We start from the raw sequence: 24,387 nt of genomic DNA, 5'->3' as shown, positions 1-24,387 counted from the left end.
GAGGTTATACTTAGCTGTAGCCAGGGGCGCCGCTAGGGGGTGGTAAGTTAGGACGATTCTAAGGCCCCAGCACTGACAGGGGCCCATGAGAATATATTTTTTAAATACATTATATTTATAAATAATATTATTATTATTATTATCATAAGGACGTTAATGTAGCCGACTTCAAATTATAATTCTATGTATTAAAAAAAGTCACAAAAGAAACAAACTGGAGTTTTGTTTCTCTATGTTTAACAAAATTGAGCCTTATTATTTACCCCTCTATTTATTCATTGCATGGTTCAGTCCACCGCGCGCGAGCTGCTAGACTAGACGCAGTGGTTCTCAAAGTGTGGTTCCCAGAAGGGGGCGCAATAGCAATACTGGTGGGGCGCGAGAGACTGGGGAGGTCAACAATTAACACTCAGGTGAACTCTTTGACTTGTTCTAATTGTAGCTTCATAATCTTCGGAATGGAGTCATTTCTGATGACTGTGCAGGAGCAGCACGCCACCAACGTGCTGATGGAGACGGTGTCGCGCTCCCTGGAGCTCCTGTCTGAGTCGGTGCAGCAGCTGGCCGAGACGCAGCAGGAGTTTGTGCGTGAGTCCCTGCAGCTCCAGAGAGAGACTGTGAACGTGCTCAGAGACTTTGCCAGCGGAGCCCTGAACCTCATGCACGACAAGCTCAATGGACGACCGGCGCTATAGCAACAGAGGCCCCCCTGTGACGGTGTAACAGGCAGCCGAAGTCAATATGGTGCCTAGTATCAGAGGTCTCCTTTAGGACAAATGCATTTAGTGATGTGAATTAAGGTTGTCAATGCTTTGATCGAAAATGTACCTTAGTATAACGTGATTGAATGACGGTTGCCTCTACAACGTGTTTGAAGATTGTAACTTATAGTTACACCGCCTCACTAATTGTGTTTGTCATAATCAGGCAAAATCTGATCAGTTTACATCAGATACCAAGCACGATCTTGACTTGTCACCTCCAAAGACTTATCTGCCCCCCCCCACCCCCTGGTGCTGGACTTCTATAATCCTTTTACACTGGGCACAAGATTGACGCTTGGTCAGTACTTTAGGTATTTCCAGGGGTTTGTGTTCTGAATTACTGTATGTAGGGGTCATCTTCCTGTCACCCTAACCAGTCCAAATAATAACTGTCACATAGGAAAACTAATAATTAGATTTTACCATTTCTAGAAAGACTTATGCGTGCAAAACGTATGCATCCATTTGTTTCGTCTGATCTCAGATGGTTAATGGGGTATAGTTGGTGACAGAGCAGCTTAAATTTTAAGGCACTTTGCCAGTTCAGTTTTGTTCTTTTAAGTGGCTTGTTGTATCATGTGAAAATATGATAAACCTGTTTCTGAGAGTTTTTTTTATTTAAAAAGACATTTTAAGTTAACTCTTGTATTAACTGTCCCGGTGTACTAATGTAAGGAGATTTCGGAGATGGTGTGGTACATGTAAATAAATTACATTGATTACCTTTGGGGATTTAGGTCCTAAGCTTGGGCAAGATATACTTGTTTGTTATCCCTTTTTTTTTTTTTTTTTTTCTTTCAGATTTTATCCCCTTTTCACCCAATTTGGTAGCCAATTTAACCCAACTTAGCATCCAATTATCCCCTGCCTATTGCGAAGGATCCGCCGCCCGACCCCGTGGCCGGCAGTCCCAGAGGAGGCCGCCAGGCAGACTAGGCTGACTGGCTCCTCGAGCCCAGTACCGTTACTCCAGCACCAGACGGGGGCGGTGTTGCGCGACGGATCCTAGTCCAGAAATACTCCTATACCCCCCTCGGAAGCGGCCGGCCAATATGCCGCTTCCCGTGTGCCTCGGCCATATCTGGATCTGGCGAGCCGGGATACGAACCCCGGCCCCGGTGGGCAGCATGCACTAGCGGCCAGTGCTTAGACCGCTACACCACCGCGGGGCTTTGTTTTCCCTTCTAATGCAATACTTCAAACTAAATCTTCAGACTTTTCTGTTTTTATTTTGCACATTATTGAACATGAACATGAATGTGAAACCAAACAGAACTTCAAACTAAAGAACATTAAGCATGCAGTAATGCTGAAATTAGGCACAAATCACAAATTCAAACTCCTCTTTGAAACAAAACTACGCCCACACCCATGGGACTCAGTGGCTGAAGCTGTCGACCAGGTGTTTGGAGTCCCAGGGTCCTGCGCCATTGGAGAGGAACTGGTGGTTGACAACCATCTTGGCATTCTGATAGAGACTGGCTTCCAACTGAGGGAAGAAGGAACACATCACACAAAATTCACATTCATGCTGTCAACACAATCTTGGCCAGATGATATTCGGTAGCACATGATATGGCTACGATGTCGCCTATATGCAGTGCAGACAAATACAGGTCCACGGGTGCCAGGATATCTACTGATTCATGGCTCAACAACTCACCTTGGCACTGTGACAGGTTTGGAGGTTCAGTAGAGAACTTTGCCCACTCAGCTTTGCAATTTTGCAGAAGTAACAGTAGAGGGCTCTCTTGCACAGTCTGCTGGAGAAGCCAGGCCCACTCACAGTTGGGGAGCTAAGGGGCCAGAGAGAGCATTACGCCTACATAGAAAGCTCCCTCCACAATGAAATTATACATTTACATAATTTGTTTTTAAATGTTTGACATTTACCAGACGCTTTTATCCAAAGCAACTTACAAACGTGTCTAACAAGTAAGTGAATCACATCAGTCATCATAAGAACAAATCAATGCTAGGAGCAGGTGCTATTGGCAGTCACAATGCTAGAAGAAGGAAGGATCTTTTTAATATATACAGTAGAGGAACTGTACAGGGTAGTGGGGAGTGAAGAGGTCTTTACAGTCAAGATGGACAGGCAAGATGTAGTCTGAAGAGATGGGTCTTCAGTACCCATCAGACTTCATTGTAATAGTAGTATACCAAGTACGTAAAGTATGAAAGTAGTCATCGAGATCATCTATGTTTCATCAAAAATACTTAAATTGTTCCCATGTTACGAGCATCGTCTACCAGTAGCACCATTGACTTACCCATCGACAACAAAGCCTGTTGTGCTGTCCAGCACCTCGATGCTCAGGTCCCCGAGGCACCAGTTGATGCTGAGGTCTTTGCAGTGGCGAGAGCTGTGTTGAGGCGCCACCCCGTCACAACCGAGGAAGAATATCCTCTGTTTCCTAAAGGGTGGGACCAGCTGCTCCTCCCAGTCATCCCCCAGGCGATTGTTGATTGCGTCCGACACGTTGTCCGAGTTATAGCTGGAGTCACCTGAACGGACCAGTAAACCAGAACCAAGTTCTCAAAATTCCTTCTTAACCAGTTAAGGCCCCAATACAATTCTAGAACACTGCTGTAGATTGCTGAGAATTGTCAAGATAAAGATAAAATATTAGAACAAGCCTGAGAAAAGTATCACACACCAGTATTACACAGCACATTATTCAGGGAAAACAGACTAGATTGAGAAAGATTCGGTGACTATTTCAAAATGTACCAAAAGTCAGCATTAAGATTCTGGTTGTTGTGTTTGTATTATGGTTTGAAAACCAAAGCCGTCAACGGCTACTTACCGTAGAACATAGAACAGCCATTCCTGGCCGGGGGACGGGGGGGACTAGAGGCTTAATACCTCCCAGTGTCACTGGAGTACTGTCCGTCAGTCCTACAAGGGAGGGCGGCCTATGCTACTGTGATTGTAATGCATCCTTGGTTACTTACCTAGGACCACATTGATGATGTAGAGTGGCTCAATTAAGTGGCTCAGCAGCGCCCCCTGGACCCCGGTGACGGCCCAGCGGCAAAGTTTGTCACTGTCGGACATGCAGCAGACCCGGGCGGGCGCCCCACACACCCGGATGGAGGAGAGCCACAGGGATCAGAGAACCCTTAGCATGGCACTGCAGCATCAGGGAACTGTAGAGATTCAGGGAGTTCCTATGGGGACAGAGGATGCACACAATCACTCTCACTGGGTCACTCAATTAGATCACTAAATTAGTGAAATGTCCATCCAATACTTACACTTCTGAGTGGATGCAAGCAATTAAGATTTCCGCATTGGACACTCAACAACAGCAGCCAGTATGAAAATGCACACACTCACATGGAACCGCACTATGCTGCCCCTCTTGGGGTCTGGTTGGTGTAGAGGTGAAGGTAGGTTTTGGGCTTGAGCTGTAGCAGTTGGCTGTCTGAGTTTCTCTCGTAGATGGAGCGCTCCTTGCACTTTGGGTCATGGCTGAAGAACAGCAGAAGCTGCTTGTACAAGAACCTGAATAGAAATACAGGATCGGACACATCATTTGCTAGTCTCCAGTATTAATAGCTAAACAAACCAAACAAGTGAGTGAAGTGAGTAAGTAAGTCCAGACGATCCAACAAAACTCCTGTCAGGCTGATGTACCTTTGGAGAGCCCGTCTGGCGATGACCATGGCATGGCAGTCATGCACCATGGTGCCACTGAAGCAGAGCCAGTCACTGCAGCTTGACTCGCCCGTGCCCAACGCCACAACGTTGTAGCGCACATAGGACTGGCCCCAAGTGTCACACAGCTCTGGAGAGGGAATAATGTGGGAGAATCACATCCATAAACTATTCACAATCTATAGACACATATATATATATATATATATATATATATATATAACACACATGGACGACACATAAACTGTGTGTGCGTACATTAGACATGCTCATCAAAAATAGGTGTCATTTACAGTCGTTAACATATTTTTGTAGTGTAATATTATTGAATAGATTCCAGGGACGGAGTTGAAAAGGTGAGAAGGTCAACGAGAGTTGTGGAAACAGACCTTCTTGGGGGGTTCGGATGCATAAAAATAAAAAAAGACGTGATTTTGGATTAAAAATCGAAAAGGTGACTAGTTTGCATCCCTGACATTCCCCAGTGAGCAGAGAGAAGACCTCACCTCTCTCCAGGACGAAGGCAGCCAGGCTGCTCTTGCAGCTGTGGAACTGGGAACACTCCCCCAGGAGGTCGTCAAACACGTTACTGGACACTGCTGCCATCCGATGCATGTGCCAGTCAGTGTAACCCACTAGAAAAGCAGATGCTTTCAGAGTCAGAAGAAGAGATGTACTAACCCTGACTCTTTGCAGATCATGCAGTATGTAGGCTACAGTATGGAAGACTATTCAATCAAACTGTTAGATATGTATAAAAAATGTATAAAACAAAGTATGTATGTATAAAAAAAAGTCACAAAAGAAACAAACTGGAGTTTTGTTTCTCTATGTTTAACAAAATTGAGCCTTATTATTTACCCCTCTATTTATTCATTGCATGGTTCAGTCCACCGCGCGCGAGCTGCTAGACTAGAGGAACGTTACCGCAAATAGTCTGACAAGGAGAGAGACGATGTCGTGAAAGCCAAAGCCAAAGTCAGGGTCTCAAAAGAGAAAAGTAAAAGTAAAGAACGAGGAGAGTGACAAAAAAGGGCGACAGCTAGTCACAAAGTAAAAAAAAGAAGAAGGGTATTCATTCACAGACCTTCTTTTGGGGCCCATAACATGTAGGCTATCTAGACAACAGTGGTTTAGTGATCTAATCACTGTGTGGATGATCTAGTTAGCTCGCTATAGCTAATTAACATTAACTTCAAGTAAAGTTAACTTACAGTGCACTGTCAGTATAATTTCAGTTAAATGTATGAGATGAGGGCAATTTTGGTCCAAATATAGGTTATTAGAGCTCAGTGAATTTGTATCCAGCAGCTATGCACTCTTGCTATAGCTAGCTAGCTAACTAGTATAATGTTACATGCTAATGACGTCATGCACAGATGCTTCAGGATCAGGACTCCTTCCCTCAACCCACCTCCCAGTTGAAGGAGAAGGAGGTGAGCAGTAGGATTTTGGGGTTAACATTAAGATTTTGAATATTTTAATGTATGGTGTATTACCATGCAAGTATTGAATACAACTTTAGCTAATATTCATATTTAGTTAATAGTTCTTCCAGTAATTGCAATAACATTGACCACTGGCATCTTAATAATATTGTTAGCTAGCTAGATAACATTTAAGTTAGCTAATCTGGTGTAATGTATGTATTACTATGTTAATACTATTATAGAACATATTATGAATTATGTACCTATGGATACTCCATGCCAGGGCCCTCTTCAAGCAAGGCAGCCAGAGAGGAGAGCAGAGGCCAAGAGGCAGAAGAAGAAGAGCAGAAGTAACAAAGGACAATGACAGCAGCACAGCAAGTTGGCTTTATCACTAGATTTCAAGGATCTTATTAAAGATTTTGCTACTAAGAAGGCCCAGCGTTTAGTTGATTTGATCTCTTTACTCCTATCTTGAATCGTTGTGCATTACTCTAGATATAGTTTTTAGCTCTCCAGGTATACTATTCCACAGTACTGCCGCAGTGTAAAAATGACATTTCTCCCATTTCACATTCAATTTCGCTGGCACCATGTCTGTGTTGCTCCCTCTTGTATAAGACACGTTTGTCTTTGTGTGAAACAAGCAATGCTGAGTCAGTAAATATCTCTCTGCTGTAATTCTTCATTGATCTAATCCTGACAGTATTATGGCCAACTGATCTTTACAAGATCTACATTTATTTAGACACAATACCACCCCATTAAAATTATATTTTTTACTTTTTGTGTGATTTATACTTTTATAATTGGGTTCAAATCTTCATTTAATTATACTTTAGTCCTTGTGTTGTTCAAGTCTTAATTTAATAAGTTAAAGAATGTTGAGATTTCTTTGCTGAATTGTTGATTCCTGTATTAACTGTAATTTTAAATTACATTTACAAAAGATGTCCATCATTGGATTTCTTGCAGTGCATCAATAGTTCATCAACTTCAACTGGGTTTAGGTTGATGGGTGGTTTAGGTGGGGGGGGGGGGGGGGGGGGGGCCCAAAATGATATTCTGTCATGGGGCCCAGAATCTCTAGCGGCGCCCCTGCTTAGAAGAGTAGCCAAAGAGCCAAGGACCACTAGAAAAGAGCTCCAGAAAGACTTGGAGGCAGCAGGTACAACTGTGACAGAAAGGACAGTAGGCAATGCACTCCACCGCCATGGCCTCTGTGCACGCTCAGCCCGCAAAACGATAAGCACAAAGCACAGCCGTAATTCATAGACAAACGCCTACCTTTTAACCGAATCGCGGTAAATCCATTCCAATTATTGGATAAGCAGACGCCCTTCCAGATAAATCCAGATACAATTCCTGATTGGTATGCAAAACATATCAAATGTTTTGTTTTGCATAGCTGATATGCCAGATCGATGTCATGTGTTCACCAATCAGTCAACGTGGATGAAAAATACTCCATCCAGCTACTGAAGCTAAATTGTTTTGCAGCCAATTGGCTATTGCCAGAACTTCATCTGGGAGTAATGACTGTATTTTGAAGTTACAAACATAAGGCTTGGAGTTATTTAACTGCATCTCTGCGTTGTTATCTGCCTGCAGCCTGGCCAGCTTCTCCTCATACTCCTACAGGGGACAGGGGGTCAACAACAACAACAACAACAACAACAACAACAACAACAACAGCTGGGGGGTATTCCATCAACGTCGCTAAAAATCAATCCAGGCTTATTTTGATAAATCCCATGAGATGTATACAAAAATCAAGCCTTATTGTGTTGAGTCTCGCGAGACAACAAAACAATCAAGTTTTTGAGCTTGTAATAGAAGCCGGTTAAGAAGAAAAAATCTGCTTCCCAATAACCTTGCTTATCACTCGCTAGTTTAGCCAAGTTAAATAGCAAGATATCATATTGACCAGAGAAGCTTGAGCGATCAGAAATCAGACAGGTTGTCAATTGGAATCCAAGCTCTTAACAACCATCCGCCAACTATAAATAGCTACACTTGGCGGATGGCATCATTTGTAGATAAATAAATACTACTACTACCCGTGCTGTGCTATCAAAGATAAACCAAGGTTGAGCAAACACATCAGCTCACTACGTGCTCTTATCTCCCCTGCCGTCCTCTACCTCCCATCCTCTTCCTCCCCTGCCATCCTCTACCTCCCATCCTCTTCCTCCCCTGCCGTCCTCTCCCTCCCACAGCGTACTAAGTTGCTTATAGTACAGCGGCTAATCTGTCATATTATGAGAAATTGTGCACTTTTTGAAGAAAGCATGACATTTCTACCATAGCTAGTACATACCATAAGGTTACGGTACATTTTTACCTTGACCTAATTGCATTTCTTGAATTCTGGCAATCTCAAAAGTATCACCAAATGAATGGGCATCCCTAACTTGGAAATGACACCTTAAGTGTTTTTCTACTCTGTTTGGTTCCAAAATTAAGCGTGTTTTAACATTAGGCCATCTTGAATTTGACCTCTCCCGGGCCTCTGGGGTCAAATCTGACTTCCCTCCACATCTGAAAATAATAAACCTTATAATATGTACTAACTATGGTAGAAATGTCATGCTTTGTTCAAAAAGTGCACAATTCTTGTGCTAAGCCGCTCCACTATTTATATAATTAGCAACTATAAACTTCAGCCGTCAGTTTGATTTACTACTACTACCCTCATTCACCTTCACTGGCTGCCGGTCAAGTCCCGCATCACATACAAAATCCTCCTCCTCACCTACAAATCCCTCCACGCCTGCGCCCCCCAGTACCTAACGGACCTCCTCTCCCAACATACCCCTTCCCGGAACCTGCGGTCCGCAGACATGGGCCTGCTGTCCACCCCCCGCACCAACCTACGGACCTTTGGGGACAGAGCCTTCAGCGTGGCCGCAGCTACCCTCTGGAACTCCCTCCCCATAGTGATCCGCAACGCCCCCACCCTGGACTCCTTCAAATTAGCCCTTAAAACCCACCTGTTCACCAAGGCCTTTGGCCCCTAGTCACTGTTTCTGGTTTGCTTGTCTATCTGACCATTCCCCTTTAGAATTGTAAAGCATCCTTGGGTTTTTGAAAGGCGCTATAGAAATCAAAGTTATTATTATTACTACTACTAATAATAATATACGCTATTTATCTATCCAAAATCTATCCATGTTTCATTATGGCCACTTGTATAAATAAAAGAACCCCAAATTGTTGTACCAAACAAATTGATTGATCAAGGTAAACAAGAGACTCGGATCAGAAGTTGTTTGTGCTGTTTATGCAGTACAAAATAGTTACACGGTATAATAAAAAAAAACATCTATAATCTTCAGAATAATAACTTCAGGCATGATATTATGTAATAGCCCAGTTAGAAATGACAATGCATTGCAACATTAAACATCAGGACAAAGTTTAAAATCTGCATATCAGCTTTGAAAAAACATGATACAAAAACACATTCTCACATAGAATATGTCACTGTACAATCTTTAAATGACTAGCATATCTGCTGTATATAGCAGACTGTATATAATGTACTGTACATGCAATTTACAGCAGAACATGGGGCAATGTCAGAGAACATCTTAAAAGACACCCAGACAAATTCAACCACAAAGTTCAATTTAAGAGGCTTAAAAAAAAGACCTAGTCTGTATTGAAGAATTAATACAGATATTTTACCTTACCGTTACTTTTTAAAAGCAATTTTAGCTGTGTCTAAAAACCCATAGGGTGAGACAGTGTGAATCTCAAACATACATGACACATGACAAAACATGACAAAACAATCGTACACGTATAAGTACAAGTGCCAACATCTTCTTCCACCCCAACAGTCAAGCAAGTGATTTGTGCTACTAATATTCCCATCTAATAAAATACTCACCAAACAATAACCAAGTGCACTAAAATAAGGCACGTGAATGAACAAGCTACAGTATATACAGTACCAGTCAAAAGTTTGGACACACTTTCCCATTCAACTGAATGGGGAAGTGTGTCCAAACTTTTGTCTCGTAAGTGCAAAGTAAAAAAAAGAAAGAAAAAAAAAAAGTAAGAAGGTATTGTACAGTATTGTACATAATGTCACATATAAGGCACATGAGGTCGAGGATACTGCGATCACTCCATTGACCAGAGATGATGTTTAAACCCACTGCTTCCTCTGGGTACCTTTTCTAGCGCTTCTTTTGCGGCCTGAAGTCTGCTGCGCCTTGCTGGCGTTCTCGTCCCACTCGTAGCAGTGGTTCACCCTGGCGCAGCTCAGCTTGCACTCCAGCTCCGCCTTGGCCTCTGTGTAGTGCTCGATCAAGGACGTGATGCTGCTGAACTCCATATGGCAGTTCTAGGACAGAAGAAAACATTCCAAATCATGCACAGAGAAGCACACACAACAAAAAGCTCAGTTAGAAAGAAGCACACAGTTGTGAATGAAAACTGAAATGGTTGTCACGGGAGAAAGAGACATGTTTTCAACTATCGTTTGGGTCCACAAAGGCAACCGTTGTGTCTTCACCTCCAGGACGTATTTGCCGCTGGTTGTGTTGTCGACGAGGTAGGTGACCAGGCCTGACGGGAGGCGGATGATGAGGGAGCCACAGCTGGGTCTCTTAGGGTGGGAACACAGGAGGTACGAGCCCAGGACGTCCTCGGCCAGCAGGGAGGAGCTGCTGTCACTGCAACGCCAGGATAAAATGGTAAACGGACTGACTTATATATAGCGCCTTATTCCAAAGCGCTTTACAATGGCCTCTCATTCACCTATTCACACACACATGGCGGCAAGCTACCATGCAAGGTGCCGGCCCGCTCATTGGAAGCAATTTGGGGTTCAATGTCTTGCCTAAGGACACATCGACATGTGGTCAGCCGATCTACCTTGCGATCATTAGACGCCGGCTCTACCTCCTGCACTACAGCCACCCCCTACACAAGACAAGGGCGAAGGCTTGAAGTCTAGTGGCAGCTAGACCAGCGATACTCAACCCCCGGTCCTGGAGAGGTGGGGAGCGGTGGGAGAAGTTTTTGTCCCAGCCTAGTGAAAATCCATCACACCAGATTTAACTAATCAACTGATCTTCAGAACCACCGCTGAGCTGGGACTAATGCCTGCAGTACCGCAGCTCTCCAGGACCAGGAGTGAGGATCCTTGCGCTATATATATATATATAGACTATGCTCAGCAATGAAGTGAATCAAATGAGTTCTCATCAAGCAAGAACATAAAGGACCTGGGCTGTGTTCGGATTGTATAGAAAAAAATGCAACCTTTTAGACTTTTGCTTGTGAGCAAAGGAAGGATTCTAGATGATCCGAACACAGCCGTGGTCTGGGTTCAGTGTCCAGTCGTGAGCTTAGAATTATAAGGTTCTATCTCCGTTTAGGGCAGTTCAGAGATATTGAGCGTCAACGTTTTTACATTCCATTATGTTTTGTGAGATGGAACCTTTGTGTTTTATTAATTACTAACTCAAAAATGTCAACATTTTAAAAATAACACCACACAGGCATTAATGAACACCTAATGGATCAGATTACGTAAAAAAACTAAATTTTGACCAAAAATGGAGATAGAACCTTATAATTCTAACGTCACGCAGTGTAAGTGTAAACACCAGAGAGGGTGGCACTCACGTGGCGATGCCAGCCCAGCACCACACCGCCTGCGCCAGGGCTTCTTCCGTCTCTGCCAGGCTCGGGGCCCGGGTTCTCCGCACCGGCGTTTTGTCCCGCCCCTTTGCTGTTTCACACACAAGGGAGATTTCCTTAGAATTCGGGTTTTCTGGGATTTTGAAGACCACAACATTCCAAAGAAGTCCCTCGGGGGATGGTATTATATTTCAAGAGGGATTGTTTGTTTTGGATGATCTCCAAGTGGAAGTCAACCTCAAGTGGAGAGTCACAGTGGATCAAATGCATAAAATGTACAAGAGTTGAGATGAACAAGGATATACAAGAGTGATAAAAAACAGTTTATAAAAGAGTCAAAAGTATGTTCATGCTCAAAACCGTGTGTCGTTAAACATGTGACCGGGTTACAGCACCCAGTCAAAAGTTTGGATATGAAAGTGAGTCCAAACTTTTTGACTGGTACTGTATGGTAACGGTGAAAAGCTTTCAACATCACCACAATATCGGAACCCCCACTGTGACAAAATAAGTGCCCATCACCTCGTCGACAACGACGGTGAACGGATAACACAGACTGAACACCACGACAGACGGTGAGTGAGGGGCGCCCCCCCCCCCCCCCCCTCCTCCCCCCATCACACGACACAGAGGGTTATGCTTTACCTCATCAACTGTTTGACTCTTGAGAGTGCTCTGTGCACACTTAGCCCACCTGGTGGAGAAGGGGAGCTCAGCTGATCCTGAACACGCCGTTGTTTGATGGGGGTGTACGTGAAGGAGCGATACGCCCCGGAGCGGATGCATTTATTGCGGATGGCTTTCTTGCGCACCAGGGAGGGGGAGGAGGAGGGGGTGAAGACCTCCTCTTGGCCGCTCTTCGGTTCCCGCTCGGGGGGCGGGGGGGGGAAGACCTAGAGTAAAAGAAAGATATCTAATCAACAAATCTATCTAACAACATGCCAACAACATCTGTTGTTGTGGATCTACTTTTAAACGGACTGCACTTATATAGCGCCTTATTCCAAAGTGCTTTACAATGGCCTCTCGTTCACACACTCACTCATTCACACACACATTCACACACCAAATGGCGGCAAGCTACCATGGAAGGCGCGGGCGCCGCTCATTGGGAGCAATTTGGGGTTCAGTGTCTTGCCCAAGGACACCTCGACATGTGGCCAGCCGGGGTTCGAACCGCAGATTTGTCGACCTTGCAATCATTAGACGCTGGCTCGACCTCCTATTGTGCTGTGATAGGCCTATCAGCTAGTTGTAATGACACAGCAGTACGTTGGTCAGTACTGGTTTATTTTTTTGTCCCTAAATACACCAATCAGCCGCAGAGTGATCATTTCCAAACAACCAAATCAATAGTGGAGAGCCCTCCAGTGGATCCAATTACATCCAGCCAGTGACTCAGAGGGTAGAGTGGCCTAGTAGGGGTAGTGGTGGTCTAGTAGTGGATAGTGAGTCAGACTAGTGATCGGAAAGGTTGTGAGTTCAAATCCCGCCTGAAAAACACCACCACTAGTGTGCCCTTGAGTAAGGCACTTAGCCCTCAGTTACTCCAGGGGGAATGTCCTCTGTAATCTGTAATTGTAAATCGCTTAGGATTAAAAGCGTCTGCTAAATGGCTAACTCAGTGACCACTCGGTTAATACACTGCCAAGACCATACCAAGCACGCAGACGTGACAAGAGTCAGGTGGGTGTCCAGGGTCCATACCTTCTCCCCTGGTAGTAAGCCCTGTGTCGGGGCCCTTCTGAAGGACACGAGGGCGCTGACGCTGAGAGGGAAGCCGTGGTTGAGGAGGGAGGGGGCGCGGCGGGGGAGGGCTCCAGCACTCTCCTCCTGAGCCTCCTCTGGGTGCTTCTCTAGGTAGGAGAGCTGGAAACACCTGCACAGCAACAGGTTCAGGAACTGGGCCTAGGAGAGATCCCAACCCACAGAGACACCATTAAGACCAGCTAAAGCTACAGTACAACACTTCAACACACTGGCACTGACACCAGCACTGCCCCCCTTCCTTCACACTTTTTATTTTTAATGTCTGTGTAGTTTAGAATCATTTGTTTTCTTTCTTTTCTCTAGCACCATGACGGCTTGTGGCACTTATTCTTAAAGAAAGACTTACTCACGGTGATTGTGATCGTAACATTCTGTCACTTTAGGACAAATGTAATTATTGTAAGTCACTCTGGACACACTGGAAAGTAAAGTACGTAGCCTTGAGAACCGATGGTTTGAGCCTAATGGCCCATCGGAGCAGGAACCTATCTCCTGTTTCCGTAGCGTGAGGCGGCTTGAAGTACATCCCCTGGACATGACACTGGTATGTTGCAGGGTCTTACCCCCAATCCAACCCCCAATCCAACCCTTAATGCTAAGTGCCAAGCAGGGAGGCATCGGGTACCATTTGTATAGTCTTTGGTGTGACTCAAACCTCCCAATCTCAGGACGGACACTCTAACCGCAAGGCCACTGAGTCGTTTCTCTGGATAAGAGTGTCTGTTAAATTACGCGTAAAGACTAAAGATTGAATTGGTAATCATCTTGCAAGACAATGAAGCTACAATTGAAAATGTACTTTTGGACATGTTACACATTAGTCAAAGGGGCTGAGGCACAGAACAGCCATACATTACAGACCATCCACAGGTGAGTGCGGGCATGGGTGTGTGTGGGTGGGTGTGGGTATGTGTATGTGTGTGTGGGTGGGTGTGGGTATGTGCGTGTGGGTGGGTGGGTGTGTATGTGTATGTGTGTGTTCATACCGCTCTGGCATGCCTAGCCTTGAAGAGGTGGCAGTAGAGCTGGGCGTCAGGGCTGCCTGGGTTGTGGGAGACGAAGGCGAACTGGGCGTCAGACGGACGGGCGGTGGACAGGGAGACGCGGCGCAGGGCGTGGGCCATGAGGAGGGTCTGCAGACAAGGGAGAGAAACAGGACCGGAGTACAGGACCAATCAGTCAATGAAAGGGTACTGTTACTCCACAGGGAAAAGGACGAGTTGAGTCCATTTTATTATCCCATTGGGAAATGTCAGAATCAGAATCGCTTTTATTACATCAATGCTACGGGTACGAAGAGTACAATTCTTGGGTTCAGGTTCATTAGACATTGGCATGGCAGCAGAAATACAAAATCAATAATAGCATAAGCAGTATATAAGTAAGTAAGTCAAACTTTATTTATATAGCGCCTTTCGTACATGAATGCAACTCAAAGCGCAACTATGAACAACAAAATCAATAAAACAACAAAATCAATAAAAGAATAAGCAGGATAAAAAATATACAGGATATAAAGTCGACAATCAACAATAGCTGTATATACAATAGCATCAATAATACAACAACAACACAACCCCCCCCCCCCCTACAAAACACAGATACACAAAAGCTAAACCAAGTTTTCCTGAGGATCCCTCAGGACCAGAATGTGTGCACAACCTTTGTTCCTGGAAAGAAGACACCAGTTCCTCATACTAACTACAATGACACGTGTACTTTGCACTTTATACTCACTAGGAAGTTTCCGTTCTTACCGTCTCATCTTCATCATACATTTTCACCCCTTTGATGGAGAACTTCAGGGACACAGACCTCCTCCTCTTGCATGTTTGCTACTTTCGCAAAAGACAAACAGCGAAAGGGAGGCGTTACGCTTCACGCCTGGGGGCCCAATTTCCTTTAAGCATCTGTAAGTGGCATGAGCAGTCAGGACTTGTTTTAATGTACTAGCTGAACAGGCAAAGCCATGCTGCTGCTACTTCACTCTCAAACCCAGGCGCATGAAATTGAGTGAAGAGGAAACCTCGTGTTTTTTAAACGCACTGCCTCGGTTTCATCTGCCGTATCCTTGCGCCTACTTTTTTTTTTTTTTCTGAGTGGGGCAGTCCCACTCATATTTTTCATTTTTATTGACAGATATAGTAGAGATTTAGACAGGAAGGATGGGTGAGAGAGAGGAGGGATGACATGCAGGATATGTCCCCGGCCAGAATCGAACCGGGGACCCTGCGGTTACATGGTCAACGCTTAACCCGCTACGCCACCTAAGCGCCCCTCCTTGCACCTACTTTGAGAGACTTGAGCTGTGTGTGCAGCTGCTGCATCTGATCGTCCAAACAGCAGTCGTCCACGGGAAAGGACCCGACATACTTGATGAACAAAAGAGATTAAAAAGTGTTAGACATATAGATTATAGGCCCGTTTCCCCAGACACAGAATAAGCCTAATCCTAGACTAAAAAAGTTATATTGAAAGATAAGATGATTTAGTCCAGCACTAGGTTTAACCTGTGTCTGGGGGGAACCATACCGATAAAGGTAATCATTGACTCCTATAATATGGATAATATCAATGACTGTAAGCAATATAAATGACTATGAGCCTACGTTTCTAGGCCTACCTCAGCGGTCCTTGTGACTGTGCTGTCGTCCTTGTTGACTGCTGACTCTCCCATCCTTTTCACTCGAGTTTCTTTGCGCCGCTGTTTTCCAATGAGTCTCCCTGAGTTCTGCAATAGCAGCCAGGCAGTAAAGTAAAGTGAAAGCACAGTTGTCATATCAACATTACATCCTCCTCAGTGGTAAAGGTAATAGGCATCAGCAGGAAACGTAGCCTACATTGGATAGAGGTGGTGAACAGTTAAACAGGGCTTGAAGCCTCAGTGCACCACCACCTGTGCCATACAAGTCCACACCTCTTTGCAGATTATTATTAGTTTATTCTGATGCTTAATGAGACACATGTGAAGGCAGTGAAGGTTTAACTTTTAAGACACTTGTGAAGGCAGTGAAGCACACACTATGTTCTAAGACAACAGTGCAAACGCTTCTATGCTTTCCATGTTCAACATTTCAGGAAGAATCAAGGCTGTGAAAAACACCAGTCGAGTGTTTTCCCCAATATGAAAACAAACAAAGCAGCTGATCTGAGCACTCGATAACTTGACTGTGGTCAACGTGATAGTGTTTCAGCTGAGCATTTCGTGTAAACATATTGACATTAGCTTATAAGAGTTTGTGTGTGTGTGTGTGTGTGTATGTGTGTGTGTGTGTGTGTATGTGTGTGTGTGTGTGTGTGTGTGTGTGTGTGTGTGTGTGTGTGTCTTACATGATGGGCTGCAGGAAAAGGGAGGGCTCCAGTCCTGCCTGCAATAGAGCGGGAAGCCAGTAGAGAGCCGTCTGTAAGCCTGCGTTCAGCGCCACATACAACAGCTTACTCAACTCCTCTGGCGTGAACATGCTTCTGCTCTTCTCCTCTGGTCCGGATATGTTGATGCTCTTACTCAACTGCTCTGGTCTGGAGATACTCCTTTGCTGGATTATTTGCTGCAGCTGCTCGGGTTTGTGGGTGCAAATGGCATAAATCCATACATACCCATTTAAACTTGCCCCCGCAGCTAACAACAACCGGACAGATTCACTGAGACAGAGAGAGAGAGAGACACAGAGAGAGAGAGAGAGAGAGAGAGAGAGAGAGAGAGAGAGAGATGAGGGTAAAGGTAAGACTGGTGGAGTGCAAGGGAAGTGTGTGTGTGAGTAATCAATCCATGTCACTCATAGTGTGTGTGTGTGTGTGTGTGTGTGTGTGTGTGTGTGTGTGTGTGTAAACCAGTTATCTCTGCGTCCGAGGGCGCAGGATAGGGGTGACTCCGAGCCAAAGCGGGAGTTAGAGTTCTGGCCGTCTGGGCTGAAGCCCTCTCTCAGCAGCAGCTCCACAGCGTGGCTATGTCCATTCTCCACAGCCAAGTACAACTGACTCACTGAAGCCACTCCACGGTCACATGCACGATCCGTCACAGTAATAAGCTTGGCTAGGATACTGCAAGGACAAAGACAAAAACACCCATCGACCCACCCACCCACACCACACACACACACACACACACACACACACACACACACACACACACACACACACACACACGTGAGAAGATGCCATGTTTCTTTGAGCAGGAGAAAATATGTTTCAAATGCATGTTTGCATACCTGATGTGTCCGAACTGCGCTGCGGCGTGGATGGGGAGCTGTGGCCATGCGCCATGGCAGGCTAGGTTTGCGTCAGCACCGTGGGTGAGGAGAACATCCACACAACCCTCATGCCCTCCTTGAGAGGCTACCATCAAGGGCGTAGCCAAGTCCAATGCCTGGGCATTAACATTCGCACCTACAACCAAGACATATATTAATATGCAATATATCACAGTATTTATAGGCAGTATATTGGCTCCCATAATATTTATATATATATATATATATATATATATACATACATACATAGCATTGGATGCTTATCTTTCATCTTTTTTGTTGTGTAAACAACTGTAATGATTATGCACATGAAAAATATAAACAACTCCACCAGTAAGCCATCACACACAAGCAGCCATTTACAAAAAGCATACAGATGCAGAGCTGTGTACCTACATCAATGAGGATTTGCAGGCATTCCTGCTGTCCGTACTGTGCAGCTACAAACAAGGGTGTGATCTTGTAGTCGTCGTCATACACTTCAAGAATACACTTGCCCGCCAGGATACACACAATCTCCCTGTAACCCTGAGGAGAGAGTGGGAGTGAATTTCTGTGTGTGTGTGTGTGTGTGTGTGTGTGTGTGTGTGTATGTATGTATGTGTGAGTGTGTGTGTGTGTGTGTGTGTGTGTGTGTGTGTGTGTGTGTACCTTGTAGGCAGCTTGGTGAAAGCAGGTCCATCTTGAAGCAGTGTGTGTTCCATTGACCTCTGCCCCCTTCCTGACCAGCAACTGTACAACCTCCTTATGCCCACCATCTATAGCTATTCACAAATATACACAATGACATTGAGTAATCAAGCCTCATAGGGTGTGTGTGTGTGTGTGTGTGTGTGTGTGTGTGTGTGTGTTACCTGTGTAGAGAGGACAGGACAGGTCAGTGGTTGGCTGGTTGAGGTTGGCACCTGCTCTGAGGAGGAGTCTGACCACTCCTAGGTGTCCATGTTGTGAGGCCAGGTACAGAGCAGACTCACCCTCGTGTGTTACAGAGGCAACATAGTCACAATGACCGCGGGAGGAACCTGCTGCTCAGAGTCAACGGAGAGAGGGAATCTTAGGTGAGAGTGCACAAGGTCTACAGTCACAACAATAGGGAAGATTGAGAGGGGGAGTAAATATCGTGGCATGTTTCAACTACCTAATTTGGCACCGTCCCCTTCATCCTCTCTATTTCACCAGAGCATAAATGGCTAAAGTGACAATGTAAATATTCAATTGTAACACCAAGCATGCAGACAGCCATCATCGCAAAGCTCTCCCACTCATTTCTCACCTGCAGCCCTGAGGAGCACACGTACACACGACGTTGCACCGAGCGCCGCAGCTTCGTGGAGCGCGTTCCAGCCACGGATGTCTCTAATGTCCACGCTGAGGCCCCTCTGGATCAGAGAACGCACCAGGCCCCGGTCACCTGTGCGCACTGCCGCAGCAACGCTGGAAACGGTGTCTGTGTACCACTCAGTGAAGTCCATCCTATCACCCTCAACCAAGTCTGAAATAAGAGAGGAGAGGTGGTGAGAGGAGGGTGGAGTGGAATTTAAGTAAGTACTAATTAGCCTGAATTACTTAAAAGAAGATCAATTCAGTGCAAATATACAACTCCTGTAAAATGTATAAGGCACAAAAAAATATGGTGGGAAAAAAAGAACAGTACTGCTTGACAGATCTGTCTCTGAACACTCAAGTCCATCCTATCACCCTCCTCAACCAAGTCTGAAATAAGAGAGGAGAGGTGGTGAGAGGAGGGTGGAGTGGAGAAAGAGGAGATGGAGAGAGAGAGAGCGATGACAGGAGGGTTCAGAGAAGCAAGGAATGCAGGCTATGATAAAACAGACAGGGGTAATGATGATCGCTCAATTATACGTTTCCACACTATTCGTAAACTGTGAACACCTCATGTCATGTCCAATTCAATTCTGCTATCTGACTGATATAAGAACTACTTGGTTAGGTAGCCAGATGGCGAGCAGGCTAGGTGTGCGGTTCAATGATTGTCGCTAGAGCTCAATACAACAAGGCAATCACGTCTCTCGTAGAAGGTGGCTTATAGCAATGCAATACTTATTTCAGAGTTGTAATAAAAAGGAATTCATGTTAAATCAACGTGGGTTTACCATATGAATCCAGTTATGCAAAGTGAAGTGTTTGCCAGTCCTGTTTATTTGGCAACATCTTCTTCTTCTTCTTCTTTTTATTTGATTGGCGGTTGGCAACCAGCTTAAGGTGCATTACCGCCACCTACTGGACTGTGTGGCGCATTACCACCCCCTACCGGACTGTGTGGAACGTTCTATATCGTGGAGCTCCGCCCCATAGGGGAGCTCTGCTCCTATTGGTTTACCCGCTACCTAAAGTAGCCAATGACTGAATTTTTCAATGCCTGCGCCCGCCTGGGGTGCTATATAAAGGGGCGTCCTTCGCACCATCATTCTCCCAAAAAGTTCAGCACGGGTTTATATCTGAAGACTGAGAAGGACGACTACTAAGACTGGAGGACCCGCCAGACTTTTCCCTTCAAGATGGATCGTCCGCCGCCTATGGAGAAGTTCCTCCGGGACGCCTACCGCTGCGACTTCCAAGCAGCGGAGGACGCTTTTCAGCGGAGGAAACTTTTCCCTTCAGCGATGGATCGTTCGCCGCCGACCACGAAGAAGTTCCTCCGGGACACCTGCCGCTGCGATTTTCTAGCAGCGGAGGACAAGCAAGAACGGCGTTCTGGGCAGGCACCTCCCCAAGTAGGGATGGTCCCGCCCGCTCAGCCGGCCCTGACATCACGCCGCCCTCACCCAGCTGAGTGGTCGGTGCCGATGTCAGAATCAGAAAGCTCTGATGAGAGCGAGCGGCAGGTAGAGCACGTGCTCCCCGCCCTCGCCGCCCCATCTCGGTGCGCAGGCGGCGGCAGCGGCGAATAACATCGCCGTGTTTAACGCCGCCATTGCGAAAATCACTGCGAAACGGAGTTTTCGGCGTGATGCGGCACTGGCTCTACCTCTAAACGACGGAGCCATGCCCCACTCGGCATCCCCAGCCCCCGCCGCTGACCACTGGGAGGGCCCGCTACGGCCCCCCACGGCAGCGTGGCCCGGTTTCACGGGCGGAGGGGTCGGTAATGACCCCACCACCGGTTTCCTCTTCATGGCTGCTACCTCATAAAGAGGCAAAAGAAGGAAAATCCCCACCTTACTTTTTCAGTAAAGGAGATTTTTCCCATGTTATCTACCGGAGCGGAGACCCACCTGCCTTGTCGGAGCGTGGTCCAATCGCTACCGGTTAAAAACAAGGCGGAGACTGGCCCAGCTTACCAGCGTGTGGCCAGCTCTCTGCCTAGCGGACTACCTGCCGCTGCGATTTTCTAGCAGCGGAGGACAAGCAAGAACGGCGTTCTGGGCAGGCACCTCCCCAAGTAGGGATGGTCCCGCCCGCTCAGCCGGCCCTGACATCACGCCGCCCTCACCCAGCTGAGTGGTCGGTGCCGGTGTCAGAATCAGAAAGCTCTGATGAGAGCGAGCGGCAGGTAGAGCACGTGCTCCCCGCCTTCGCCGCCCCATCTCGGTGCGCAGGCGGCGGCAGCGGCGAATAACATCGCCGTGTTTAACGCCGCCATTGCGAAAATCACTGCGAAACTGAGGTTTCGGCGTGATGCGGCACTGGCTCTACCTCTAAACGACGGAGCCATGCCCCACTCGGCATCCCCAGCCCCCGCCGCTGACCACTGGGAGGGCCCGCTACGGCCCCCCACGGCAGCGTGGCCCGGTTTCACGGGCGGAGGGGTCGGTAATGACCCCACCACCGGTTTCCTCTTCATGGCTGCTACCTCATAAAGAGGCAAAAGAAGGAAAATCCCCACCTTACTTTTTCAGTAAAGGAGATTTTTCCCAGGTTATCTACCGGAGCGGAGACCCACCTGCCTTGTCGGAGCGTGGTCCAATCGCTACCGGTTAGAAACAAGGCGGAGACTGGCCCAGCTTACCAGCGTGTGGCCAGCTCTCTGCCTAGCGGACTAACCCCTATCACGACACAAAGGGGGTTAAACACCCCTGTCTGTAGCCGTATGGAGGGACCGTTATTTACATCAAAAACTCCTCCATGTCTATCAAGACCTGGCCCAGCTCATGAGCGTGCGGCGGGTTTTTTGGTTATCAGGCATAATAAACCTACGTCGATAAAGGGCATTGTTACTCAAAACAAGCACTCTTTACAGACGGCAAACCATCCCTAAGGAGGATTTTCCATGGTATCTACCAGAGCGGAGACCCACCTGCCTTGTCAGAGTGTGGTCGAATCGCTACCGGTTAGAAACAAGGCGGAGACTGGCCCAGCTTACCGGCGTGTGGCCAGCTCTCTGCCTAGCGGACTTACCCCTATCACGACACGAGGCGGGTTAAACACCCCTGTCTGTAGCCGTATAGAGGGACCGTTATCTACCAGAGCGGAGATCGACCTGCCTTGTCAGAGTGTGGTCGACTCGCTACAACAAACCGGAGTCTGGCCCAGCTTACCGGCGTGTGGCCAGCTCTCTGCCTAACGGACTTACCCCTATCACGACACGTAGCGGGTTAAACACCCCTGTATGTAGCCGTATAGAGGGGTCGTTATGTACATCAAAAACCCCTCCATGTCTATCAAGACCTGGCCCAGCTCATGAGCGTGCGGCCGGTTCTTTGATTATCAGGCATAATAAACCTGCGTCAATAAAGAGCATTGTTACACATAACAAACACTCTTTACAGACGGCAGCCCATCCCTTTCGAAATGACCCCACCTTGGGCTGTGCCACCTCCTTTCAGCCTCCTCCGCCCTTCAGGGGCGTGAGAGAGACTGTTTTTTGTCCTGCCCGATAAAGACACGTGCGCTCCAAGAGGAGTTTACGAATCTCCTAACAAAGGGCGCAGTGACATTGGTTCCGAGGGACCAGTGGGACATGAGATGGTACTCCCCGTATTTCCTTGTTCCAAAGAATTCGGGAGACATGAGACCCATACTAGATTTCAGGGTCCTCAACGAGAGAGTGGCGAAACGCCCCTTTCGTAGATACCTGAGGGTCGCGTATTTCGTGTGCCAATCACAGAGTGGCACAGGAAATTCCTACGTTTTGCTTTCCAAAGGAAGGTTTACGAGTACACGCGCCTGCCCTTCGGGTGCACGCTTGCTCCTCGTTTTTTCTCCAAATGCGTGCAGACAGCACTCGAACCACTGAGGCGAAACGAGATACGCATATTAGCATATCTCGACGACCTACTGGTCTTGGCCCAATGCCCAAATCGAGCCATTCGGGACGCAACCTCACTGGTGCAGCACCTCACTCAGCTGGGATTAGCTGTAAACTGGACAGAGAGTGCTCCGTGGCCGGCTCAACAGTTTTCCTATCTAGGCATTCAGTTGGATACTGCCGAGATGAGGGCCAGTTTATCGGCACCACGGAGAGCGACACTGACGTCAGCTCTCCGGGTGTGTCGAGTGACAAATACAATCACCGCTCTGTCAAGGATGTCCTTACTAGGACTGATGTCTGCAGCCCATGTAGTGGTCCCCTTAGGCCTGTTACACATGCGCAGACTGCAGAGGCGGTTCGCACGACTGCGACGGGTTCCAGTGAGACGCCGTCGCAAGTTGATTGTAATGCAGAGATCGGTCAAAACCGACCTGAGCTACTGGAGAGACCCGCGCGTCATCGCGTCATCTACTTTCTGTTATCACGGGGAGGCCCAAGGGACGACGACTGGAGGTTAGCACCCTCCATTGTGTCGCTGATTTGGGCACGGTTCGGGCAAGCAGAAGTGGTTCTGTTTGCGTCACGGACGAATGCGCAGTGTCACCTTTGGTTCTCCCTGCGTGAACAGGACAACCCGCCATTGGGAGTCGATACATTCGCACTCCACCCATGGCCGAGGGTCCTGTTATACGCGTTCCCACCCCTGACATCTATCCTCCCACTGTTGGCACGAGTGAGGTCAGAGAGGCTAGAGTTAATTCTTGTAGCCCCGGACCGTCCCGGAGCCCCGTGGTTTCCGGAACTGATGGAGATGTTGGTAGAGGGCCCATGGCCCATACCTCATCGACAAGATGCACTCTCTCAAGCCGGAGGCTTGGTGAAGGGGCCGCCTATGAGGGGGGGCCCCTCATGGCCTGGTTACTGAGAGGGATTGTTAGAACGCAGGGGTCTGACAGACGCGGTCATTCAGACCATTCAGAGTGCGCGCGCGCAATCCACTGCAAAGGGATATGCGGCGCGCTGGCGAGTTTTACACAGTGGTGTGAGGGACAGGACGTTGACCCTGTCTGTTGTCGGGTCGAAACGTTCTTGTGCTTCTTACAGTCGCTGTTGACAAGGGATTGGCGGCGGGAACTATTAAAGTTTACGCGGCTGCCATCTCAGCTTGTCATGAGGGTTTTGCGACAACGACACTGGTTTTTCAGTCATTCGCTGGGGTTAGCGTTTTTTGACTGGAGTGTGTAGGCTTAGACGCCCTCATAGGACTCTAATGCCAAAATGGGACCTGTCGATTGTGCTAGAGGCGCTGTGCGTGCCCCCATTCGAACCCATTGTCACTGTGTCGTTGCGTTGTATTGTCTCTCAAGACGAGTCTACTCCTCGCCTTGACTACGGCTGAGCGAGTGAGTGATTTGTGCGCTCTCTCGTCACGGGCAGATTGTTTGATCATATCTGATGACGAAACAAAAGCTGTATTACGCCCTAACCCGGATTTTATCCCTACGGTTAATCGTGGGTTTAGGGGTCAGAGCTGTGCTCTGAGCGCCTTTTTTTCCTCCTCCTCACGACGGAGAGAGGGAGAGGCGTTTTACATTGTATTGTCCGGTGCGCGCGTTGGCACAATATGTGAAGCGCGAGG

The 24,387-nt window shown here is 47.1% G+C and overlaps 2 protein-coding genes and 1 pseudogene across 3 annotated transcripts; all 3 read right to left on the bottom strand.

Annotated features, from left to right (window-relative positions):
- Positions 1-2,142: 2,142 nt before the first annotated feature.
- LOC308172981 (adenosine deaminase domain-containing protein 2-like) lies at positions 2,143-8,196 on the bottom strand (annotated as a pseudogene). Its single transcript has 9 exons — positions 8,179-8,196; positions 7,415-7,493; positions 4,935-5,063; positions 4,408-4,558; positions 4,120-4,275; positions 3,723-3,938; positions 3,038-3,272; positions 2,428-2,560; positions 2,143-2,253 (listed from the first exon to the last, which is right to left on the bottom strand). The product of its transcript is annotated as an adenosine deaminase domain-containing protein 2-like (transcript).
- A 1,818-nt stretch (positions 8,197-10,014) lies between these two features.
- Positions 10,015-15,963, bottom strand: LOC308172980 (SH2 domain-containing protein 5-like; the record flags this gene model as incomplete). Its single annotated transcript, XM_080547944.1, has 9 exons — positions 10,015-10,212; positions 10,384-10,543; positions 11,502-11,607; positions 12,211-12,403; positions 13,224-13,424; positions 14,273-14,419; positions 15,044-15,118; positions 15,578-15,658; positions 15,910-15,963. The coding sequence occupies 9 exons, from the start codon at positions 15,961-15,963 to the stop codon at positions 10,015-10,017; spliced, it is 1,215 nt and encodes a 404-aa protein (XP_080404070.1).
- A 649-nt stretch (positions 15,964-16,612) lies between these two features.
- LOC308172979 (ankyrin repeat and SOCS box protein 3-like) lies at positions 16,613-19,008 on the bottom strand (the record flags this gene model as incomplete). The annotated part of the gene is made up of 7 exons (XM_080547943.1): positions 16,613-16,928; positions 17,118-17,327; positions 17,495-17,672; positions 17,929-18,064; positions 18,188-18,300; positions 18,391-18,561; positions 18,810-19,008. The coding sequence occupies 7 exons, from the start codon at positions 19,006-19,008 to the stop codon at positions 16,613-16,615; spliced, it is 1,323 nt and encodes a 440-aa protein (XP_080404069.1).
- Between the last annotated feature and the right edge of the window lie 5,379 nt (positions 19,009-24,387).

Source organism: Nansenia antarctica, assembly GCF_963989245.1.
Source record: "Nansenia antarctica genome assembly, chromosome: 18".
Taxonomy (NCBI): domain Eukaryota; kingdom Metazoa; phylum Chordata; class Actinopteri; order Argentiniformes; family Microstomatidae; genus Nansenia; species Nansenia antarctica.
Note: the sequence above shows the minus strand (reverse complement) of the source record. Positions and strands in the feature narration are given on the sequence as shown.